A 23,022-nucleotide genomic window follows, 5' to 3' on the forward strand; every position below is an offset into this window, starting at 1 on the left:
CGAGAAGCGAGTGAGCAGCAGATGAAGATCCCTCGCGGGCCGTGCCGGGTTCAGCCCCGCTGCAGTAACAGCTGTAGCGGTGAGAGGTGCTGAGCCAGGGCGGGTGACAACGAGAAGCGCAGGGCAGGGAGGTGTCCTTAAAACTACTGCTTGTTACTTAGCACAGAGGGCTTCTGGCACCTCTGGTCAAGGAGGCTCTGGGCATTTCCAAATGTTGTGAATTCACTTAAGGTCGATGGAATCGTTTATTTCAGGAATCTCCCATCTTTCAGAGCTCCGTTCAGTTTTGCTGGTCTAGGGGGAAACGGTTCCCCAAGCACTTCAGGGCTGCATGAGCAAGGGCTGAGCTCCCTGGCAGGGAGCCCACCTGTGTTAATGCTAATGTTAATGTTAATATGTGTCTGCCCTCCCTTGCAGGTGAGCAGGAAATAGGGGCTGGGCTGCGGCCACTCAATTCTGAGTTCAAGTCATCTAAATCATTCACTCCTTTCATAGAGTTTAAATGCCTGTTTTTTGTTTTGTTTTTGTTTAATGCAACTATCAATATTGGGTATGAAAAGTTGAAATACTTACGTAATTCTGCAGACTTAAGACTGCTTAAAAGAAGAGAACTTAAATACCCCTGTGCTTGGAGGGAGATGTGCCTGCTGAACTGGCACATAGTCAGGCACACGCTGGCGGCCTGCACTGGAATTGCTGCTAGATTTCACCATAGAAGGCAATAGGGAGATGCTGAGCAGTTTGTCAAGAGTTTAGCAATCTCATTAAAAGGAGGAGGAGGAAAATAAAGGGAGAGAGGGAAGCCTGGAAAATGCCTTAGTTGATGGGATTTCTCGGGTGGAATTAACAGATAAGGCTGTAGCAGCTACTGAATTTTAGTCTTTCATTTTTTGATTTCTTTTGACTCACTGAAACATTCCTCCCTTATTCAGGCATGTTACAGATGGGATGGCTTCCTTGCGCTCTGGTGATGTTGGAAGAGTGCTCTCTTTTAACTTAAACCCATTAATAGATATAAAATCAGCTGCTTGTAGCTGTCTGTACTTTTCTGTGAATGTCCTTCTGGCTCATGTGCGTGACTTAAAATTTTATTGGTAGGAGCATTAGCTCTTTACTGGGAATGTCTTTCCATGGCTGGGTGTGCCTAGGAAGGGATTTATCTAAACAGAGCAGTCATGCTGCTGGCAGGCCAAACCACCGACAGCAAAACAAGCCCAGCAGCAGCTCAGGTGTGACCAGAAAACAACAGTTTCTCCCAAACAGCACTTTTATCCACCTTGTGCTTTAGCCAACACGGATATATTAACAGCAACATCAGCATAAGGTTTGTATTTATGCTTTGTATCAATGCACACGTGTAGTTCCATAGGCTGCCTTCACTCCTCGCACCGGTGTCTGTTTTGGCGGTTTTGTGCGCGCCGGTGCCGTGCGCCGCGCGGTGAGCAGGGCCCGGTGCGTGTCCGAAGGGGCGGCCTGCGCTTCCAGTGCCGCTCCGGCTGGCGCCCACACGGGTCAGTTTGACTTTTTGCCCAGTGCTTACATAAGGAGGCAGTATAAAAAAATGGGTTTCTGAAACTTGATCTGTACATCTTATATTTTGCTGCCCAAAGCTATTATTGATGCATAGGGAGAGTGAACGCCGCTGAATGTTTCCTAATGCTTAGGAACTAAGTGTGAGCCTGAGGAGAATGCATTGAAAATTAAGGTGCTGTTTCTGTTCTATGTTTTTAATTTATTTTTAAGCATATAGCAAAGAAAGACCTGTTTCTATGAAAGCAGAATCTCTTTTTCTATGAAAGGATATCTTCTGTTCATATAAAAATAAGCTTATAAATCACAGTAAGTCCAAGTGTTCACCCACTGATGGAAAACCATCACCCACCATCCCAGCAAAACGGGGGGAGAAGCCTTTTTCTTTTTCTTTTTCTTTTTGTTTCTTTTTCTTTTTCTTTCTTTTTTTGTTTTTTTTTTTTTCTCTCTCCCTTCTCCTAGTGCTCTAGGTCCTGGTCTGTGGTTACTTTTCGTGGATGTCTTATGTAGTCTCCATATGGTATAGTTTGGAGCTTTTGCATTGCATTTGACGAGTGAAACTAAACATATAATGGAAAATGCGATTTTAAAGCCGCAGAAATTGGCAGCCACACTAGAGGCCTAGTGAGTCTATTTAACGTTCTTAAAACTCTCGAAAAGATTTCACCTTATCAGTGCCCATTTGGTGGTGATATTCTGTGTACTCTGGCAGTCTGCGTCTTTCTTGCTCAACTAAGTCCCATTGCACACAAACTGTCACTGGATTTTTCCAAGCTGCTAGTTCAGTGCATGCCCTAGTCACCGCACGCAGCCGGTTTGCTGGGGTGCAATCTCTTTTCACAGCTTTCTACCTCCCTATTACAGCTTGTCTCCTTATAACGACAAAGACATTTTATAAATGCAAGGAATCTTAAGGAGGAGTTTCTCTGCTACGGTTTAGTGCTGAAGGCAGGCTTTTGTTTTGGGTCAGATATTGCAAAACGCTGTGTGTCGAGAGTGCTCAGCTCATCCTCAATTACATCCAGGACAAAACTATGTGGTTCAGTTTTCTTTCTCTGATATATTTTTGGGTCTGTCACATTACAAGCCTGCAAGTGATTGAGGGAAAACTTTGGGGTTATTTCTCCAAAACCCAGACTGTATTGTTCTGTCTTTAAAAACAAAACAAAACCACCCCACAGATTTTAAAGATTAGAGACATATTACACAGGTGCAATATTTGTAATATCACTTTGAAGTGTTGTAAAAGCAATCCTGCCATAAAAAATTGTTTCTCTTTCAAGAGAGTTCTGTGAAGGGAAAGGACAGGGCTGTTAGCTTCTAAAATTTGAAAACTGAACACCTGGAAATAATTATATTTTTGAATATTCTCAGGTTGAGTCAGAGTTAATGATAAACGGGAACTATAACAGACTGGCAGGTGATTAGCAGAATTCATCATTATAATGTGTTTGGCATAATATGCACAGTCGTCTTGCTTATTCGGTGACAGCTTGGTAGTAATTTTTCAATTAAAAGGCGATGTCATCCTGACAATAAATTCATTCACTAAATAAGTATCTCTTGCTTAATATCACTTTCCAGATGACATATATTTTTAACTTTCTTTCATGAGAAGTTTTACAAAACAGAGCTTAGTGGCTCTTACTTGTAAACATGAATTTTGTAAGAACATGGAAGAACTGAATGTGGTGAGTACGTCTTTGGCAGGCTCTGAGCAGGCCTGCTCTGGATGCCCCTAATCTGCTCGCAGCCCTCGGAGCAGCCCTACCTGCAACCAGTCACCACTGTGCAGGCCCAAACAGACAACCAGAAATTAGAGGGTGGTCAGGAAGAGCTGAAAAATCAGCTTTGATCAACTACACAAGTCATGGGTGCATACAGAAAAAAAGAGCAAGTTTCACAGTTCTACAACAGGGTAAATGTCTTAATGTCTTGGTATGTTACAACAAATGTTAGAGCCTTTTCTAAGGAGCATCGTGGTCACCTTCCCGATACCCAGACCAGCCGCGTGGAGGACGGCGCTCGGAAGGGAATTGCCAGCGGGGTGAGTTTGGAGTCCCTGGGGGCAGATTGGAAGGGTCCCATGCCCAGGGCCACCTTGGAAGAGACCTCTGGAGGGGACCTAACCCCAGAACAGGGTGACTCTGTCCTCCCTACAGTCACCCACAGCTCGGGCCAAGATGCGGACACGAACGTTCCCGTAGCACATAGCAAGCTGCAGCCTCTGGGGCCGCAGGGAGAGCGGCTTCTCTGGGCAGCAGGGAACTGTTTGAATCACTCCATCACCTCATGGAATACGTTTGGTTAATCTCAGGGATTTCCCTTGCTTTTTTCTCAGTGTCCTGCAAGTAAGAGTGAGGTTTACTAGAGTCTTGTTAGCCAACTTCATGGGTTCTGCACTCATAAACACAGAAAAGTGAATAAAGGGTTAAATTCATGTTAAGGAAAGGTTATAGAATTGTAGAAAATGCTCATCTGGCTTTTTTCATATCAAATTGTTTGTTTAGGCTTATTTCCATTCTATCTCATAGGTAGACTGTAATCTGGATGATTGATTAGCATCAGTCTCAGCTCTCCGAGGTCAATTTTTAAACTGTCACTAGTTTAAAAAAACTTTTTTTTCTATAAACTCATTTATTTTGAGACACATGCCATGTTCATGTAAATAGTAACATCTCGGTCTAGAGCTGATTGACCAGTACCAGTACAGTTCCCAGAAAAGCAGTGTCTGTGTTATTCAGATCAATAGTTCAGATGATTATTTTGCATAGCTTGTTGCTAATGATGGCAGGCATGATGTTCTTGCTCTTAGTTATTATTCTAGTCCCTTTTCTCCACCCTCCACCAAGTTCTTTCCAATGCAGAAACACCCTTCTCTTCTTTCAAAGGGAAAAAAAAAAAAGAAAAGAAAAAACACAGAATAAACTCCCAAATTTTGCATTGTGATCCACTCTATTATTCTTAACCGTAATAACTACTTGGACTTCAAATTTGTTAAGTATACAAAAAAAAAGAGGAATCCTGGGGGAAATTTTCTCATTATTTCACAGAGTAATTCTCCTGTCGGTCATATATGGGTCTAGCATGGCTGAACTAATGGCCCTCAAATAGTAACTTATCAAAGCTGCTCAGGGATTCTTGCCATTGCTATAAAAAGACATTTGGCAATAAGCACTATGTCACATAAGAAGCACAGCCATTTACTCGAATATAAATATGCTAACATACTTCACTTGAGTCCTCTCGTATGGCATCTGGGTCTCTAAGACTGAAGTAAGTAGATCATATTGAACGTCACAGGTGATTAGTCACCTTGTCATTCTAAATAGGAATAATTTTAAAGCTGTTATTTCTTCAGGTGGGCTGATAAATCACTGCATTTGTTCTGCATTTCTATTGGGCATTTCACCTGAGATCGCAGAGCTCTTCAGAAGTGACCGATTCTTTTTGGTGTAGGTTCTTTAGGTAATTTATACCCATTTTGTAGGTAGACAAATGGAGAAACACAGATCGCTTGGTTCAGTCTCAAAAGATCATTTCTTGACTGGAATTTCCTAGACAAAGCACTGTGCTTTTACATCTATAAATCTTTTATGAGCTAATGAACATCCTTAATATTCTAGTTCCTCCATCTGTGAGAATTTAGTGTGCCAGGTCCCAGGTACTTCTGCCTTCCTCTTGCTTTTTCCCTCAGTGCTGCCTCCTGCTAGTCTTGCTTGCAGAAGCAGGTGATACCGAGTGCCTGCCCAGCTTGGTTCAGGGCTGGTAACTTATTCTGTTGAAGAAGTTCTTCCTGCTGTGAACGGAGTTCTTGCTGGCTGACATGTGAGCACATGGCATTTCTCTACTTAGGAGTGTGACAGGGAAAAATCTGGGTCATATAAAATGTGTATGATTTTGCGTCTTCGCGAGAGTTACAGACTTGTGGAGGGTTTGCACTGGACAGGACTTCCACTGTCTTGCAGGTGAAAGAGTTGACTGTAGTTATCGTAACTTCACAAGTAGCCTCTTTCCTTGAGGATTTAGGTTATTTAATGTCAAGATCTATAAGTTGCTTCTGTGATTGGGATAGCCAAGTGGTGGACTTAGGTACTATTCACAGCACTGGTTGTGATCACTGCTTGATATTATTACTGGCAAGAAGAAGGTGCCTTTCCACTCCATACATGGACCTGTTAATTCTTGGTTCTCTCTCTTAGATCCATGGCTTGCATGTATTTGATTGCCAGAGACATGTCTATAAGCAGTTGTTGATAACATATATCATCTAGGAATCACAGGTGTCCAACTATCAGTTGGCCAGTCAATTACCATGTGCTTGTGTAGGCAGAGCTGGGTACTCTGTGAGCTGTCCTGTGTATTGTGCCTGAGAATTCATTGTTCCAGAGAGCTATCTTTAAAGCATGTGTGATTCCATCCAAAGCAATGCAAGAAATATATTTGTGTTAATGGCACTGCTCTCCTAGGCTTTGTCAATTTTGCCATTTCTTTTCCAGCACATTCAGTGGTAGAACCTGATCTCTCTTTATGTAAATGCTGAGAAATACTTTTTCGCAGAGGAGTGTCTGTAAGCCTTTATTACAGTCATTATTGGTCCTTTTGGTATTGTACCTAGAAGAGAATTCTTCCTTAAACTGATCATATTAAGAAATGGAGAATAAAATTAGTAATAGGAAAAAAAATGGTGTAAATCAGTGCATGAGTCTCTATGCAGCAGACCATAACAAAAGGTTATCATGAAATGAAACTTTAGTCTTACTCCAGTATTGTTCTGAAGAGATAATTGTTATTCTTTACAAAATCTGACATTCAAGCTGGCCTGGCCCAAAAGATAGCTCTGCCCCTGCTTTGTGTATCCGAGGTCTGGGTTTGATTCTCGCTTCCTTCTTCTTAAGGATGGAGAGAGTGGGCAGTGTTATTGAAAGCGAAGCCTTGGGGGCTGCAGAACGGAGCTCCCCAAGCTGCGAGGGGCTCCCGGAACCAGCTGGGGAGCCTCGTGGATCCCAGTGCGGCTCGAATCCTCTGGGCTGTGTGTGTGGTAGGGGACCTCCCTGGCCAATACAGAAAAAATGTTAATAAATGACAACATGAAGTATTTAAGAATTGTTTCTGTATGGGCTCTGGGAATTTAACCCCCGTTCTTTTTTTCTTTTCAGAAAGAAGACACAGCTCCTCTAGCAAGCCGCCTTTGACTCCTCCTTCCTCTTCAGTATTTTCCCTCATTTCATCTTTCCCTTCAAAAAACAAAGGTAGCAGTGGAAGTGGGAGCAATCGTTCATCCAGTGGAGGTACTAGTGCATCATCATCCAATTCCAAGTTGTTGAAATCACCCAAAGACAAGCTGCAGATCAGTGGAAACAATAGGCTAATGCATCCGGTACAGCATAGCAAAGTTCCCCATGATAAAATGTGAGTATGCGTTTTGACCATGAATTAAGTTTTATTACCTCTATAGGAATTACTGTATCATTTATCATTTCTTTATAGTTTAAAAGATGACATTTTTAAACTCCCCAAGATCTCTTCTAGCAGCCCCATTTAAGATGATGGATACACTAATGGCATTATTGAATGAGAAGTCTTGCAAAGGTGTGTCTTGAATCAGGATAAGGATCATTTTACTAAGGGAAACTTAAGTCTCTGATCAAATATATTTAATCTTAAGTGAGTTTTATCCCTGATTCAGGTGATTTTTTCTTTTTTGACCTGCACACATCACAGATTACAGTCCTTGTTCCCTAGAATGTAACAGGACCATTCAGTTGCTTTTGTGTTATGCTGTGTGTGTGAATTCAAATTGCACATTCTGAAATCCTTGATGACTCCTTGAAGTACTTATGAGGAAGTGGGGAAAAGAGGACACAAGAGTTTGTGGACATCCTCAAAAAATGTGCAAAAGGATATGGGAAAAAAACCCAAAATAGAACTGTGAATAGAAGGGGCAAGTCAACTAATTAAATCTGTATTGTGAATAGATCAGAGTATTGTTAAGTAATAAAATATATTTTAGGTAGTGTTAACTTACGGCTCCATGATGCTACAATTCCCTGAATATTTTCTTTACCCATTTTTCCTTTAAATAATAGCATGACTCCATCTGTCAAAGTGGAAAAGATTCATCCAAAGATAGATGGTGTCCAACTGAAAGCTGCTGTTGGTCCAACTTGTTCTACTACTGTGAGTTCCTCAATAAAGACTGGCCTTAATTGTCCCTCAATACCAAAGCCACCCTTGCCTTCCCCTGGACAGATACTGAATGGTAAAGGTCTTCTCTCTGTGCCTCCATTTTTGGAAAAGAAACCTGAAGAAAATACAAATAATAGGAAATTTTTACATAAAAGACTGTCAGGTAATTTTTAAAATATTATTTGCTATATTGCACGTATTGGCATATATAGAAGTAGGCCTATTCAAGTCTAAGTTTTCACATATATGTTTGCAAAAATATAAGCTCCAAAGTAAACCAACTATAAACTTTCATAAGAAATTAAACTTTAATGTGGTACATCCTTAAATTTTGGAATTTAACCGTTTAACTTGCAAATAACTTGAAATGTTGCTGTTGTTTTCAGAAACCATCCAGGTCTCAGAGGCCTGTCGATTCCTACAGTTTTAAAATTACATGCTTCTATCTTAAAAGATGGAAGAATTAGATAGTTAAAGATTTTTCTTCTTTTTATACGAAAGGTGTATGGGTATGTAGAAAACTGAACAACTGATGCAGTCTGCTGTTTAAACACAGTAACTAAGTTATAACCCTTGAAGGGTAGAGAAGCTCAGCATCAGCAACAAACATCAGTTGGGACTGTTCATTTTGATGGTGACCTCTTAAATATGTTCTTGGTTTCGCAAGATGATGTTTACATTAAAAAAAAAAAAAAAAAAAAAAAGTAGCGTGCAGGATCTACTTCTGCTTTGGGATCTTGTGCAGCTGTAAGTGTCTCCGTTGTGTTTGCAGAAGTGAGATCTGTATTTCGGCATGGCACGCCGTGAGAACAGAACGTGTTTGGTTTTAATTCAGTAATTTTATTTGTGCATTTGCATGTGTTACACTTGAAAATAGTTTTTGGTTTGGTTAAGTTTTATGAGCAAAATAAATCTTAGCATTTCAAAGTGTCTTTATGACATCCATTTGTTTTCAATGATGGGATATTTATGTACCTTTTACAGAGAGAGAATTTGATCCTGATATATACTGTGGTGTCATTGATGTGGAAACCAAGAAGCCCTGTACTAGGTCTTTGACATGCAAGGTAGGCTATCTTAATCAGAATAACACTCTGATGAAAAGTTTAAATTTTATTTCATGAGTAACATGACAGAAAACTAGAAACTGCTATTTTTTTGCTGTCAGTATTTAGCACTATAAATGGTAACACATCTTGGTAACATCTGGAAACATATTGCAAAAAAAAAAAAAAAAAAAGGGAACTGTGTTTAAAATCCAATTAACTTGTTTATTAAAAGATATGTATTCCTTAAAGTATCCCAGAAGGGTTTTCGCGGGTGGGGGGTTGTTTTTTACAACTCCTTTAAGCAGAATGTTGCCATTGGAAAGATTGTAACGTTATTCCACATGTAGATAGTGTGAAACCAGCAATGTTGCTCTTCTGCTTGGAGAGAACCTGGAGAATTTTTGAAAGTCCATGATAAGCATTGAAAGTATTATTTGTTTATGTAAGATTTAGATAAACAAGCTCTCTTGTTTAGAAAAGTCTGTGATAGATACTGAGGAGGTATTTGTGTAAATGCAAATACTGCTTGATGCAGGACTTCAGATTACTCAATTTTTGAGTAATTACTCAAAAATGAGTAATCGGAAGAAACCACAAAGTATGCCTACAGGTCAAACTCTAAATTAAACCATCCCTTAAAATCTTTCAATTTGATGCAGAGGGTGTTCTGGCTCAGAGCACCCTTCCTTGGTGGGGAAGATATCACTTAGCCCAAGGAACCAGAACTCTAAATCGTGTGCAATTGTGTAATATTTAGCTACTTTCCTGCCAAGCAGCTGAACTGTCAGCAGGGGAAGCATCTGGTAAATAAACCACCTGCAGAACAAAGGTAAAAGGAAGCTGGTGCTAATGATCCAAAGGAAGTGAACTTGAACGTGCTTGTTGCCCTTTTGGAATTGCAGGGGGAATGGTTGTGCTAACAGAGGAGGGAAGAGTACCAAGTCTCTTACAAGAGAACTGGCCAACCCAAAAGTTTTAAAGAGAAAGCAATTAAAATATGTTCTCAGCAATTCCTTATATTACACCGACTCCTCCAAAAATAGATGAAATTAACCCAATCCAACTTTCTATGCTATATGAAAAATATATGTATATAATTTAACAATCAAAAAATAACTTCCATCTGTTTTGCATTACCTAGAAATTGTGCCACATGTATCTTGCCCTATACAGCATTTGGGATGTTCAAAGGACTTTGAGTTCTGCCTGGCTGTGGATTCTGCTGTATTTTATGTTGAATATGTATTTCATTACGTTAGCTTTCAAACAATGTTAGGATATTAGAAGAAAGCTGATGAAGGCTTTTTGAATATTTGTAGTGTTTCATGTTAGAAGTCTGTTTTTTAAATTTGTGTTAAATATTTTATGGGTGAAAGTAAATATTAAATATTTTTGTTATGCACTATAAGATAAGGAAAAATGGTTTCAGATACCATTTTATAACTGGCAATTAAAATACAGATGTGAAAAACATTTGAAACTCTAGTCTTTCAAGAGATTTGGCAGCTTCTTTTAGAAGTTTGAACAAACCTTAAAAGAGTTTTCTAAAGCAATTGCTGGTTTTCATTTTTTATCATACAGGGACATAATCACCCACTAAGCAATTTTAAAACTTTTTTACAAGCCATTTGCCTGCTTATTTACTAAACCACAAACGTGATGATTTTCTTTGTTCTAGAATTCTAGACATGTGTTTGAGTGTTTAATCTCCACAAATCTAATAGCCTGGGATTAATGATTTATTCCTGGATTTGTAGACACATTCCTTAACCCAGCGGAGGGCTGTACAGGGTCGAAGAAAACGATTTGATGTGTTGTTAGCCGAGCACAAAAGCAAAACCAGGGAAAAGGAGTTTCTTCGACATTCGGATCATCATCAGCAGATGCCCCCTCTCAGGGAACCACATCCCTCACCTACTAAAACTTCCCAGGAGCTGCACCAAAATTCTCATGGAGTTACTCTTACAGAATCAAAGCCTTTATTACCTAATAAACCCAAACCTCACCCGCCCAGTCTTCCAAGGTAAGAAAAATCTGCATTTCCTGTAACTACGAAACGAATACTGATAGTTTCACGATGTGGGATTTGAAAGAGAGGTGGCTCAGTTGGAGGAGGGCAGTATTTTTGCTCTGCACCTGGTGACCAGCTGCAATGAGTAATTCCAAGCCATATCTCATAACAAAGACGGTCTGATTCTTTAATTAATAAAAAGTGAGTTACCTCAATGAAAGCAGTTCTGCAACAAGTAGGCAGTACTGCTCTTCCGCGGGTGCAACACCTCTTTCCTCTCAGTAGAAGTGTTGAGAACAGTGAAAACATTGGAAACTCGTTAATGTTAAATCCCTTTTGTTGTTAATTAAAAAAATGTGAGCTTAAATGCTTGCTGAACTAGTGTTTGCTCACTAACATCTGCCCTGCTTACCTTGCCAGGCCTCCCGGCTGTCCAGCCCAGCACAGTGGAAATGCCCCGAGCGATTCTCCTTCTGTCCACGAGTCCCCACAGCCTCCCTTGCCTGCAGCTGAGCCAGCATCTCGGTTATCCAGTGACGAGGGAGAATGTGACGAAAAGGAAGAGCCCGTTGAAAAACTGGATTGTCATTATTCAGGTCATCATCCTCAACCAGCCGCTGTACGTTTTGAGCTAAAGTTAACCTTGGTCTCTGACTAGTTCCAAATTGGTGAACAAACGATCTTGGGGATTTTAAGGGTGTCTTCTGTGGTGCACGGGATTTTTTTTTCTTCATATTTTAAGAAAATAGTTTTATTGCCAAATAGACAGTGAAGGTTTCACTGTACTTTCAAAGTAAAGGTGTCATAAAAATAAGCTGTGCACCTTACTTTTGCAATGCAAAATAAATCAAAATGCCAGAATACTGAGGGAATTTTAATCGCTGTGAAGAACCATTTGGGGTAGGAGGGCAGGTAGGATTTCTAGAAGATGATTAGTGTAGAATAGGAGTATACGAATAATGTATTTTTAAGTGAGATTTCCCTAATAGTTTTTTGACATTTTTTCTAAGAGGTACCTTCCATCCATGTGAAAGTAACAGTCGCATGTATTGTCGTATTTGAATCTTGACAGAAGTTAACACATATGGTATACGTATTTTTCCAAAAACAAAATACTGGATTTTTTTCAGCATTTGATACAACTTCTGCATTTCTTTAATTTGTACCATTAGATGACAGATTTTAAATGATTGCGAGTTGCTCCTTAGGATGCTAACATTAGAAGTCTTTCATATGAGAAACTTTTCTTATTAATGACTTTCATTATGATTATTGTTTTCAACCAAATGTTAGGGACTTTTAAAAAGGAGTTGAACCATAAGATGCATAAGGTTTTGTTTGTTTGTTTGCCTGAGAAAACAGAGAAGCTGACAGTTTCTCAGAAGTAAATGTTATCCTGCCGTCCTTCCCAGTTTAGTCAGAGGGATTCAAATTTGACCACTGCAGTTGATTAGAAATATGGTGGTATCAGATGGAAAGAAAATGATCCTGATACAGTATGCTTAAAAATTTAAAATATCTGCTATCTGTTTAAAATATCTAGTATGGAAATAAAAATTCTAGTGTGTTTTTTTGTTTTGCGTTTTAACCATTGCTTTAAGCATATTAAAGCAAAACCATTTAGCATACTTTTTTATAAGCGAGTTGTTATTAAGAGAGTTGTTACTGAAAGTAGAAAATGCCAATAAAAACCTGTCTTTTCAGTTTTGCACATTTGGTAGTCGGCAAATTGGAAGAGGTTATTACGTGTTTGATAAGCGGTGGAACCGTATTCGATGTGCACTTAACTTCATGGTGGAGAAGCATCTTAACTCACAGATGTGGAAGTAAGTAGAAATGGAGACTTTGTTAATCCGGTTGGTATTTGCAGAAATATATAAGTCTGTAGTTTCAGTTACAGAAAAGTAATCTTGTTTTCATATTAAACCAAAGGTTGGTAGTCTATGCTTTACATTTTTATGCCATAGATAACAGTTAATTCAGCAGAATATTTTAGTGGCATTAATCAAAATTAAAATATAGCATAGTACTATTAAACTGGGCATTATTCTGAAGAATGGTAGCAACCCAGGTTTCCTTTTTTTTCTTCTGCTTATCTGCAGGAAAATTCCTCCAGCATCTAGTACCACGACAGCAGTTCGTGCACCCCATCGGACAAACTCAATGCCTGCTTCACAGTACGGTGTCAGTGCAGCAGGTTTCCTCTTGCCCACCACGGTTATGTCATCGCCAGCGTTGGTGTCTCCTTCCTCTGTGTCTCTCAATAGTAAGTCGGTACCATCACACGGAACTACGCTCAATGCCAACCCTGCTGCTTTGGGTGCAGTGGATCCTGTCTGCAGTATGCAATCAAGACAAGTGTCTTCATCCCCTTCAACACCTACAGTGCTTTCCTCCGTACCTTCACCTATGCCCAGCAAACCTCAGAAATTGAAATCCAGCAAATCTTTTAAACCTAAGGAATCTTCTGCTGGCAGTGGCACCTGTAACAGCACCGGCAGCGCCAGTAGCAGCGGCGGCTCAGGAAAGAAGCGTAAAAACAGTTCCGCACTGCTAGCACCTTCTCATTCCACAGAGTCCTTTAGAAAAAACTGTGTGGTTAACTCTGGAAACTCTGGGACCTCCTACCATCCGTCGGTGACGTCGTCGTCCCACAGCGTTGGCCTCAACTGTATGACTAGCAAAGCTAACTCCGTTAGCCTCAAGCATGACCAATCAGGGAGGGGTCCTCCGACTGGAAGCCCTGCAGAACCGATAAAAAGAATGAGTGTGATGATGAACAGTAGCGATTCCACTCTCTCCTTAGGGCCATTTGTTCACCAGTCCAGTGAACTGACTGTAAATTCACACAGCAGTTTTTCACATTCGCATACTTCCCTAGATAAATTAATAGGAAAGAAAAGGAAGTGCTCACCTGGTTCAAGTGGCATAAACAGCAGCAGCAGCAGCAAGTCAAACAAAGTTGCCAAATTGCCATCGGTGAATAACGTTCATGCAAAGCACACTGGTGCAATCCCAGGGACGCAAGGACTGATGAACAATTCTCTCCTTCATCAGGTATGACGTTTTGTCTTGAAGTCTGCCAGTGGGGATGTCTCTCAACACACTTAGGTTGATGGTGTTGTCTTAACTGTGAGCTAGCCAATTCCCCGTGCAGTTCTTCTAAAAGTTAGTTGCCCCTTCTTCAATTTTCCCATTACTTATTTTGGGCTTTTTTATACTGACTACACTTTCATAACATTCTTATGAGCACTTTTCTCACATAAAGTGTTGGGCTTTTTTGTTTGCTTGTTTATTTCATTGTAATTCAAAGAAAAGGAAAGAAAACATCCCAAGTTCTGCATTTGTTCCCTGTGATTCACTCGGATGAAATCCCATTCACACACTAGAAAGAGGAAAAAAAATCTTGCTTCCAACTGTGGAATTGAACTCGGTATTTCAGCCCAAGTTCTTTTTTCTTTTTCTTTTCCTTTTTTTTTTTTTTTTTTGTCAGTGACAAATATTTTACAAAGTGGAGTATAACAATACTGATTATAAAGGAACTGTGATAAAGTAAGCCTATTATCCCAAGGTGTCATTGACTAACTTAGTAATAACGAGATTAAATGTTATAAATAAGATAGAAACCTTTTTAGTCTGTAAAACAAACAAGACACACTGCAAAGAAAGCGGATCCCAGGAATGTGTCAGATCTTGCTTTTAGTTAATTTTGAGGGCTGTCTAAAAAATCACATTGGGGAAACTAGTGTGTTGTTAGAAAGTACTGGAGAAATTAGAATGAGAAATAGTCTAGAAACTTGTATTTCAAAATTATTAACATATTCAAATTGATTCAGGGGATCAATTGGAGGAGCAGAAAATAGTTAATATAATTTTAAAGAGAGCGTAGACAAGGAAGATTTTAAGGAGCAACTTTGCAACAGAGTTGTGGGTCAGTCAGCCCCAGCTCCATGAGTATTTTGGGACTTGTTTTCCTTGTTGAAAAACTGAGAAATGTTTTGTTTCCTCTGGCATTAAAGCCCTGAAATCTTTGTAACTGGAGAGATAGGAGGTCAGAAAGGCCTTTTTCAAAATGATTTCTGAATTTTCTGCTCCAGCCATACGGCAAGACTCGTACTGGTTTTATGTGACGAATGTGCTTAGCACAATGAAAAAAGCATTCGTAGGAGTGACCCTTATTTGGCACTTGATAGTTTTTATTTCAGGTGTGCAGCATAAAAAAAAAAAAAAGTAATTTGAATTAATTTAGGAAGGAAATTGCATCTAACACTATTGTAATGTAAAGAGCACTAGCTTGAGACCTGGGAATACAGACAGACCAACTCCATATGAACGATGACACGTTGTACTTTGTGCTACTCCCCCAAATATGCTCTTGTTGTCCAGCAAAGATGTCTTGGGGAGCCCATCCTGATGGCCTTGCTCACTCATCTTTCTGTTTTGTCTGTTTGGTCAAAAGCCAAAGGCTCGTCCCTGATAGCTGAATACACCATGGTGAGAAAAGAACTGGACAGTTTTCACTACAAGCAAAACCTCCATCTGGAATTCTGGACTCCAAGATGCCTTGAGTTATCCCAGCTTCCCATGGTCCTCAGGTGTGGAAATCTACTGGACTGTCACTCAAACGAGGAATTTCCCTGAAGCCATGTCTGTAGCAGTGAATATACTAGAAATGGACACTGGATGAAGTTCAGCCACATAATTGCTCTTATCAGTGTTAACGGTGGTCTGGACTGCTACAAATCTGTGAGATTTTACTTACAGGAGTACATCATCTTGCCACTATTTGACATAGATTGGCTGGGCAAAAGAATGTTTTTTTGGGGGGGAAAAACATTACTGTGGACTTATTTTTATACTGATGGTGTCTTTTGTAGGTGATAGCTACCAGTCAGACACTGTCAATGGAGAGGACCCCTCCACGCAGGGGGAGATGTGTGCGGCACAATGGAAAGAAGCCCTCGAGAAGGGAATATGGCTTTAGTGTTTTTATAGCAACGTTCCTTTAACGGAATATAAAAATAGCACAATTTAAAAAAAAAAAAAAAAAAAGTCTGTGTTTTGCCCAGCCTTTTGCAAGTAATTTGGGATAAGAAGCTATCAGGAGTTTCAAATAAAAACTTAAAAAAATACACAAAAAACAAAAAGACTTGTTTGAGGCCATTGCTCAGAGAACAAGTATAAAAATAATGTTGTATTTGCATGATACAGAAATTATTTTCTATTCTTTTGAATAAGATTTGATTGCAGAAGAAAGTAAAAGTTAGTTAATTTTGTTTAAAAGAAATCCAAAAATATCAAACGGACAAAGGCAAATAACCTCTAAAACTATATGCCCAAAGAACATATTTCTTGACCTATACTGTATACCACAAGCCTTTGTTATTTAAAAAGAGTTATAACTGTATTGGTTAAACTAGGCTGGATTTGCCTTCCAGCCTGTAAAAATAGCCCTTTTTAAAACTGAGTATTTAAAGTATTTAAATATTTTCTAAAAAGAAAAATTAAATAAAAATCAATTATTTTATGCTTTGTTTGTATAACTAAATCATCAGCGTGTTTTGCTTTCAGCCGCTCTCAGTAAGAGTTGTTCCGAATCCCGGAATAGGAGGCAGTTTGGCAGCCGAGCTCCCCGCAAAGCGCAGCCGTGTTTGCGTTGCAGTCATCCTCCCGCACCCGCCCAGGCTTTAGCAGTAAAGGGGGCTTTACACAGTTTTATAGTCCAGTCAATTTTTACGAAATATTTTGTCTTGCTTCAAAACACCTCAAAGATGAATTCCGCTAAAGGGCTTATTGTTACTATAATTTAATTCATCTGGATGTTTTGCTTAAGTTTTTAAACATCAGGTAAAGTCTCCAAACGGACTAGACTTTTATTAAGGGGCAAAGCAAAGGAAAACGAATCACCAACCAAGAATATACTTATTTTCTGCCTTAAAGGGGCACCAGCTCTTGCTGAGAAGAGACAATCTGAGCCTGACACACTGCTCGCCTTCTCCCCAGTGGCAAATAGTACATCAGGGAATCCAAAGCCACTCCGAGTAGCAGTCGCGTGGTTGTTGACCCGGTCGTGCTTTCAGGTTAGCCTGAACTAGCTACGAAATCCTCGTTACGCAGCAACGCGGCGACGAGCCTCTATGCAGACACTTTAGCTTTGAATCGATACGAGGGGCCGCGTTCGGAAAGCAACGCGCTTCAGACGTTTATTATGCAAATGTTTTAAAGGAAAAGAAAACTTTTCAGGAACTTAAAAAAAAAAAAATCCTATTTAATAAGATGCCCCGTTGACAGCGTTGTTAAAACTATGATTGGTTTAGCTTGAAGGGAACCAAAGTAACATGCGTGTTCCCCACAGAGAAATCAAATTCTAATTAATCCTGCACATTTGGGGTGAAATCCGTGTTCTGATGAAGTCACTGGGGCAAAATTTCACTTCCAGATAGCTTCAGTCACAAGTGCAATTTGACTCTTGAGACCTATAAATGCAAAGGCAGCAAAATTGATGAGAACGAACGCTCGTGAGTTTGTGATCAAACTCTTTTGTTTTTCATTTTTTAAGGTTCTGTTGATCTGAAAGCATAATGGCAAATTCGTGCTCACTCGAGAGCATGCAGACGTTTGAAAAAAGGTGATCTTCGGTCACTGTGCTCACGTAGAGCCCGTTTCTAAAGATAGTTGTGTAGTGTTAAGCCATCGGGAGTAAAAAATTAGAACATCATAAACTCTGTCTGCCCTTGAGCATAGACCTGCTTAAATATTATGTTTTAGATCTTGGTTATAAGCCGAACATTGTTCCTGAAGCTTTTATTGTCACATAGATCTTACTGTAAATAATTAAGGAAGCTTAAAATTAATTTTCCTTGCAAAATTGAATTTGCAGTGGCTGGGTTGTTTCTAGACAGATTTTGGTATTAATTTAAGAGATACAGTTTTTATAGTCTTTCCAACTTCTCGTTATGACTCCTGCAGTTTTCTTAACCTAAAAAATTGCTGCAATGATGAACAAAGAATTATACAAGAAAAAGACATACTTTTGTATCTTTATTTTGGAATTTCTTGTTCTATTATAAATATTGAAGTATCCCTATTTCAGAAGACATATTTTGTTAATTGATTGTACATATTTAAATATGTATTTTTGCACAGGTCTTTTTTTCTTATATCCAGTTTTGGTACAATTGAGATCATCTAGTATTTATTTATTAATTAATTAAAAAAAAAAAGAAAAAAAAAAGCAAATACCTTTTTATAATTTGAAGTGGTTCACTGCCAAGCCAACAGTAACATGCCTACTTTGCAACTTGAGGGATGCCTCTGTCCCGTGGAAGTCGTGTCCCTTTCCCCGTGTCGGGAGCGGATCCGTGGAGCTGCGGCCCGGTCCTGCCGGCGGATCCGTGGAGCGCTCCGCGTAGCGATCCGGCTGCAGGGTTTGAGGCCAAATGCTCCAAAATGGCATTTTGCTTATCAGTTGCCTGATTCCCAGAAGACTACATTTAGTTAAGTGACACACTGCTTCTCCCTCTTTATTTCTTTATTTTTTTTCTTTCTTTTTTCTTTTTTTTTTTTTTTTAAACATGTTTGTGTGCGTGTGTGTGCGTGCGCATTTGTGTGGGTCTCATGTGGTTTAAAACTAACGGAAAAACTGAAAGTGCCTGATATAACTAGTTTTAAGCTTGGACTGTTTAGACAGCTTCTCCTTAAAAGACTTGAATGTTCAGTTGAAATTTTGGAGCTTGCTTTTTCCATCTATCTATATTTATATATACACACATATTTATGTTTGTGTATATATATATATACACACACACACACACTGAAATTTTAATGAGATGGGTTGACAAAAGAAAATGAATGATGCTGGTAACTTTTGTAAAATGTTTTACTTAGAATACTTTGTGTTGAAACAGTCCCATTAATAATGCCATTATATCCCTTTAAAATAACACCAAGGGTTTCGAATATAGTTTCAACCAGCAGTTTATTTAACTGCCCCATTTTGGGAAGAGTAAGGGAGTTATTCATTCATAAATGAAATAATTTAGAAAATGTTCAAAATATCTCGTATTCCAGGAAAAACACAAATACCCACAAGTAAGTACCTCTTAAAACCGTTAAAAATAACAATGTGATTTCCAAATGACATTTCTAAGGCAGTTGTCTTCCTGTAAGAGTTCTCTTGCCAAGGAATCTCTCTCTCATCTTTCTCTCATTCTGTCCTGGAGGAGGGAATTGGGCTTGAAAAGATTCTTAATGTTTCACTGTTCAGCAGAAAATAATCATTTTTACATTTTGTGCAAGATATTTTACGTTTTAAAGATAATTTTAAAATGAGCACTACATAATGTCAATGTGAATGTAGGCCTTGAAAGCATCTTGCTCGGTATTGAGCCTGGTTCTAAAAGCAATCTCCTGTGTAAAATGTGTGAATAGTTTGATAATTTGTATACATAATCAAGAGCATCTGATCAGCTGAACTCTGTGTTGGCTGCTGTATAGTACATGAACAAATGTCATGGGATAGAAAAATTACTTTGGATATTTAAAAGAAAAATAAATATATAGTCTATTTGTTTTGTAACAAGTTTCTGTAAATAAAATAATTTATACTATTTATAAGAAAAAGTTGTGCTTTGCTTCATGAAAAAGATTAGTTTGTTGAACAAACATGTTACTAAACAAGGCAATAAAATTAGGACTTTTCAATAAATGAGGTTGGTTGCATGGAATACATTATATGTTTCTGCTTCATTATAAAGTCATTCACCATTAAAGAAAAACATTCTGTATATTGATGCCTATGTGAACTAATTTCAGATAGTTGGATGTGGTCAAATTCGCTTTACCTTCAGCATCGCATGAGATATGGGTACTATAGGAGTAAGTCTAGTAGAACTGGGGCTTCATATATTACAAGGCATTTTGGATTTTTGTAATTTTTTTTCCTGAAAAAAAAAATCCGTATTTTGACTGCGTAAAAATACACTGTGTGAATTTAACAGGTTGAAGAGTGTCGCAGGCTGTTCTCCCCGGGTGACTCAGGAAAGTCCCGCGTGGCACATGGCTTCTGAGGAACCGTTTGTAGACCTGGAACAGCTCCTGTTAGCAGAATAAGACTTTGTGGTTACATCCAAGGGCAAAAAATCCAGTTTTTCACTCCTGTAACACAAAGGGAACCAACTTTTCTATAGAATGTAGTATTGGGAATAACTGCTGCAAAATGCAAGTGATGGCAGGCAGCAAGCAGGTTCCGATTTGTCTTTTCATATTCTGTGTTAAGTTTTGTATTGCATAAAGATTTTTTTCACCTTTCTGCAAGCTTTTTTTCTTTTCTAGTAGCAGATTTCTAGTTTCTGCTCCATCCTGGGTGCCGTTGGCTCCGAAGTAGCGACCGCAGCACGAGACGTGTAGGACCCAGGACCGCGCTGCTGAGCTCCTGCTCTTGGGTCATCTGCAAATTCAGGCAAGTCTGTAACTCTCTGCTACCTGCATCCTGTGCAAAATGGAAGGATCAGCTCTGGGTTTAGCTGCATGCGAAATAGGATTATGTATCCTCCTAAAACTAGCAGGTAGAGGAAAAGGTTGCTTGTATTTTCTGTATCTGAAGTTCTTGGCCTCCAAGCTCTGCCTGTGCAGAGCTCACCAGTGCCCACCCGGGCTGCAGCAGGTGCTGCTAAGAGGCACTGCCCGAGGGGCAGAGCTTCCTCTGGGGAATTGCTGCTTCTCCCAACAACTCTGTGAGTTTGGTAGGTTTGTCATGAAAAACACTTTCTGACAAGGTGTTGGAGTCAACCCAGTAGACACTGACTTTCCTTAGGTGAATAAAAAGTATCTTCCGCCACTGATTGTTCCGTGAGAAAATACCAGTTTATATTCAGGAATATTTGCTGAGAGACATTGGAGCCCAATGGGTAATGCAGGCAAAATGCAAATCGCATGTCAAAGGTTCTGTCTGTGGGTGTTTGTGTGCACCTTTTAGGCAGCTTTTTATGTATTTGCTCTGTTCAAATTAGAGTTGCTCTCTGCAATGTGGTGCTGTGTCCTTGCAGCCTGAAGATGTCATCCTTCTCCGTGCACGAAATGTTCTGGGCCCTAAGGCTGCCTCCGGCAAAAAAATCAGCCCTGGCTCCTGGGCCTGCTGCATGTGCAGCCCTGGAGCAGGGTCAGTGCAAACCTGGCCCTGCGCCCGCACGCGGCGCGGCTGCAAATTGCACCCGTGTGAGCGCAGCCCGTGCAGCCGCTGCCTTTATTGAAATGCAAATGTCCATCGGGTCCCTCCTTGTTGACACGTTCTGCTGCAACAAATAATCACACGCACGTGGCTGCTGCGCTCCAACATGGGACTCCTCGTTTGACTGAACGCTTTTTGCGACGTTTTGGCTCCGTTCTGCATTAGCTATTGGATTTGTTCCTAATAAGCAGCATGGGGTCTTTGTTGTAGGAAGAAAAAAGGGCATATGCTTGTTTTGGTTGGGTTTTTCTGGCCCACCAAACTTCAGGGAAGTCTCAAAAACTTTTCAGAAAAGTGGTTCAAATTAACCTAAACTCAAATCTTTTTGCAGAAGATAAAAAGTAGTCTGAGAAACGCAGCCAAAGGGCTTGTCTGGGGATGTGAGAAATGGCTGTATTGACAACTGCAGCCAAAACCATACAGAAACTTTGATAAGGGCTTAAACTTAAGATGCTGCTTGAGTTTAGCTGCTCTCAGACAGGTTTGGAAATGTTTTTGGCCTCATTTTGCAGCCAAGCACTGTTCACCTGCATCCCTTTCTGTCCACAGCAGGTAATTTTTCTGAAAAGAGCAACTTGTCCAGTGTCAGCAAGACCACAGCAGCAACTAAAAGAAGCCCATCAGTAAGAGGGAAGATAGATAGAAAAATATCCAGAGAATAACTCGGTCGTCTGCATGACGCAGGTAAGCTGTGCATGTTTATTATACTCACAGACTAATTTTGGAGCTCAATCTTTGGGGAAAGAAGAGGCAGGTGAGTCAAAAAATGCTTGGAGACAGGTTCGATTTCAGCCAGTTTGTAGCACTTTAGTGACAAACCCGGCAACATTCTGTATTTCCTTTCCTTCCTTTCCGTGTCCCTACAGGCTAATGGCAGTGAGTTGAATTGCAGATGAGGTGACAAACACCTCTGAGGCTGCGCCTCGAAACATGACTTGGATTCAGGCTACCTTCTTGCTACCAAAGCAGGATTGGAGAATGGCATTAGTGTAAGGAATTGTATCAGGGCTGAATTACAGCAGAGAACGCACAGTTTTGGCACGTGGGTTAAACCCATGGAGAAAGGTGTCAAGGCTGAGGCATGAAAGGGTTTGTCTAGAGTGCCACAAACTCAAAACGCTGCAGGTTCCTCCCAGATTCTCCTCTGCAAGAAAGAGGCCTGGGATCAGAAAAATGAGCGAGGTTTGTCAGGATCTTAGAGAAGCTCTTTAATAATTCTCTACAATTAGTGTTTTATTAGATAAAGCTGATTGCCCTGACATGTCACCTTACTGGAATTAATTCACGAGAAGAATGCTGAAAACCAACTTTGCTCTAGTAGGATGGACATTTGTTTTGAACATTGATTTTTCACTTTTTCACTTACAAAAAAAAAAAAAGTGAAAGCTCCACAAACATTTATCTTGCACCACATTAGTGATCTTTAATACTTTTCTGCTCCTCACAAAAGAGACAACAATGCTTCTATTCTTTTTCTGGTGCACTTATGTACACCAGGACAGGAGGAATATTTTCCCCTAAATTAAGTGAATTAAGTCTATATTAGTATAATTCTAATGAGTAAGAGAACTTCTATCCCCTACATTTTACAGTTTTTTTTTTAAAAAAAAAAAAAAAAAAAAAGCAAGACACAAGCTCAGTGGCTGCCTGAGATGTTCATGAAGTTTTGAAATATTTATTTGAGGCATGTTAAGATACACTTATGTCAGAAAGGAAAATTCATCAGTGCACCAGAAGTCTCTGAATTAGTGAGACCTGTGGCATGGTCTGCTGCTAGGTTTAACATGGGAATGAGTAGAAATAATGTTACCCAGAGGTAGCTAGATTTAAACTTTGTCCAGCTTGCTCTACTTCATCTGCTATGGAAGCACTGTAGGAAAAACACAAGAGGCTTCTGCAGCTCTCACCACTGGGTTGTTAATTAAAACTTCACAGGAAGTGAAGTGATACACGTGTAAACAGACAAAAGATGGAATTATTAGCTGGTCGCATGTAAACAAGCCAGGGTTCTCCTT

The 23,022-nt window shown here is 39.7% G+C and overlaps 1 protein-coding gene and 1 long non-coding RNA gene across 5 annotated transcripts in view; one reads left to right on the forward strand and one right to left on the reverse strand.

The window, feature by feature from the left end:
- ATXN7 (ataxin 7) overlaps positions 1–15,899 on the forward strand; it is a 79,415-nt gene extending 63,516 nt beyond the window's left edge. For all 4 annotated transcript variants that reach the window (XM_088528276.1, XM_088528275.1, XM_088528277.1 and 1 more), the window contains 8 exons: positions 6,690–6,942; positions 7,620–7,882; positions 8,704–8,786; positions 10,526–10,791; positions 11,200–11,398; positions 12,484–12,605; positions 12,882–13,836; positions 15,239–15,899. In XM_088528276.1, coding sequence (XP_088384402.1) covers positions 6,690–6,942; positions 7,620–7,882; positions 8,704–8,786; positions 10,526–10,791; positions 11,200–11,398; positions 12,484–12,605; positions 12,882–13,836; positions 15,239–15,256 — 2,159 coding nt within the window. In that variant the 3' untranslated portion in view covers positions 15,257–15,899. The remainder of the gene's footprint in view (positions 1–6,689; positions 6,943–7,619; positions 7,883–8,703; positions 8,787–10,525; positions 10,792–11,199; positions 11,399–12,483; positions 12,606–12,881; positions 13,837–15,238) is intronic.
- LOC148594045 (uncharacterized) lies at positions 9,048–22,628 on the reverse strand. The gene is made up of 2 exons (XR_015913582.1): positions 22,598–22,628; positions 9,048–9,230 (listed from the first exon to the last, which is right to left on the reverse strand). It is a non-coding gene; the product is annotated as an uncharacterized LOC148594045 (long non-coding RNA).
- Positions 22,629–23,022: the final 394 nt, after the last annotated feature.

The sequence above is a fragment of the Tinamus guttatus genome, unplaced genomic scaffold (assembly GCF_059628265.1).
Source record: "Tinamus guttatus ecotype Peru unplaced genomic scaffold, ASM5962826v1 Tinamus_guttatus_pri_ptg000307l, whole genome shotgun sequence".
Classification (NCBI taxonomy): Eukaryota; Metazoa; Chordata; class Aves; order Tinamiformes; family Tinamidae; genus Tinamus; species Tinamus guttatus.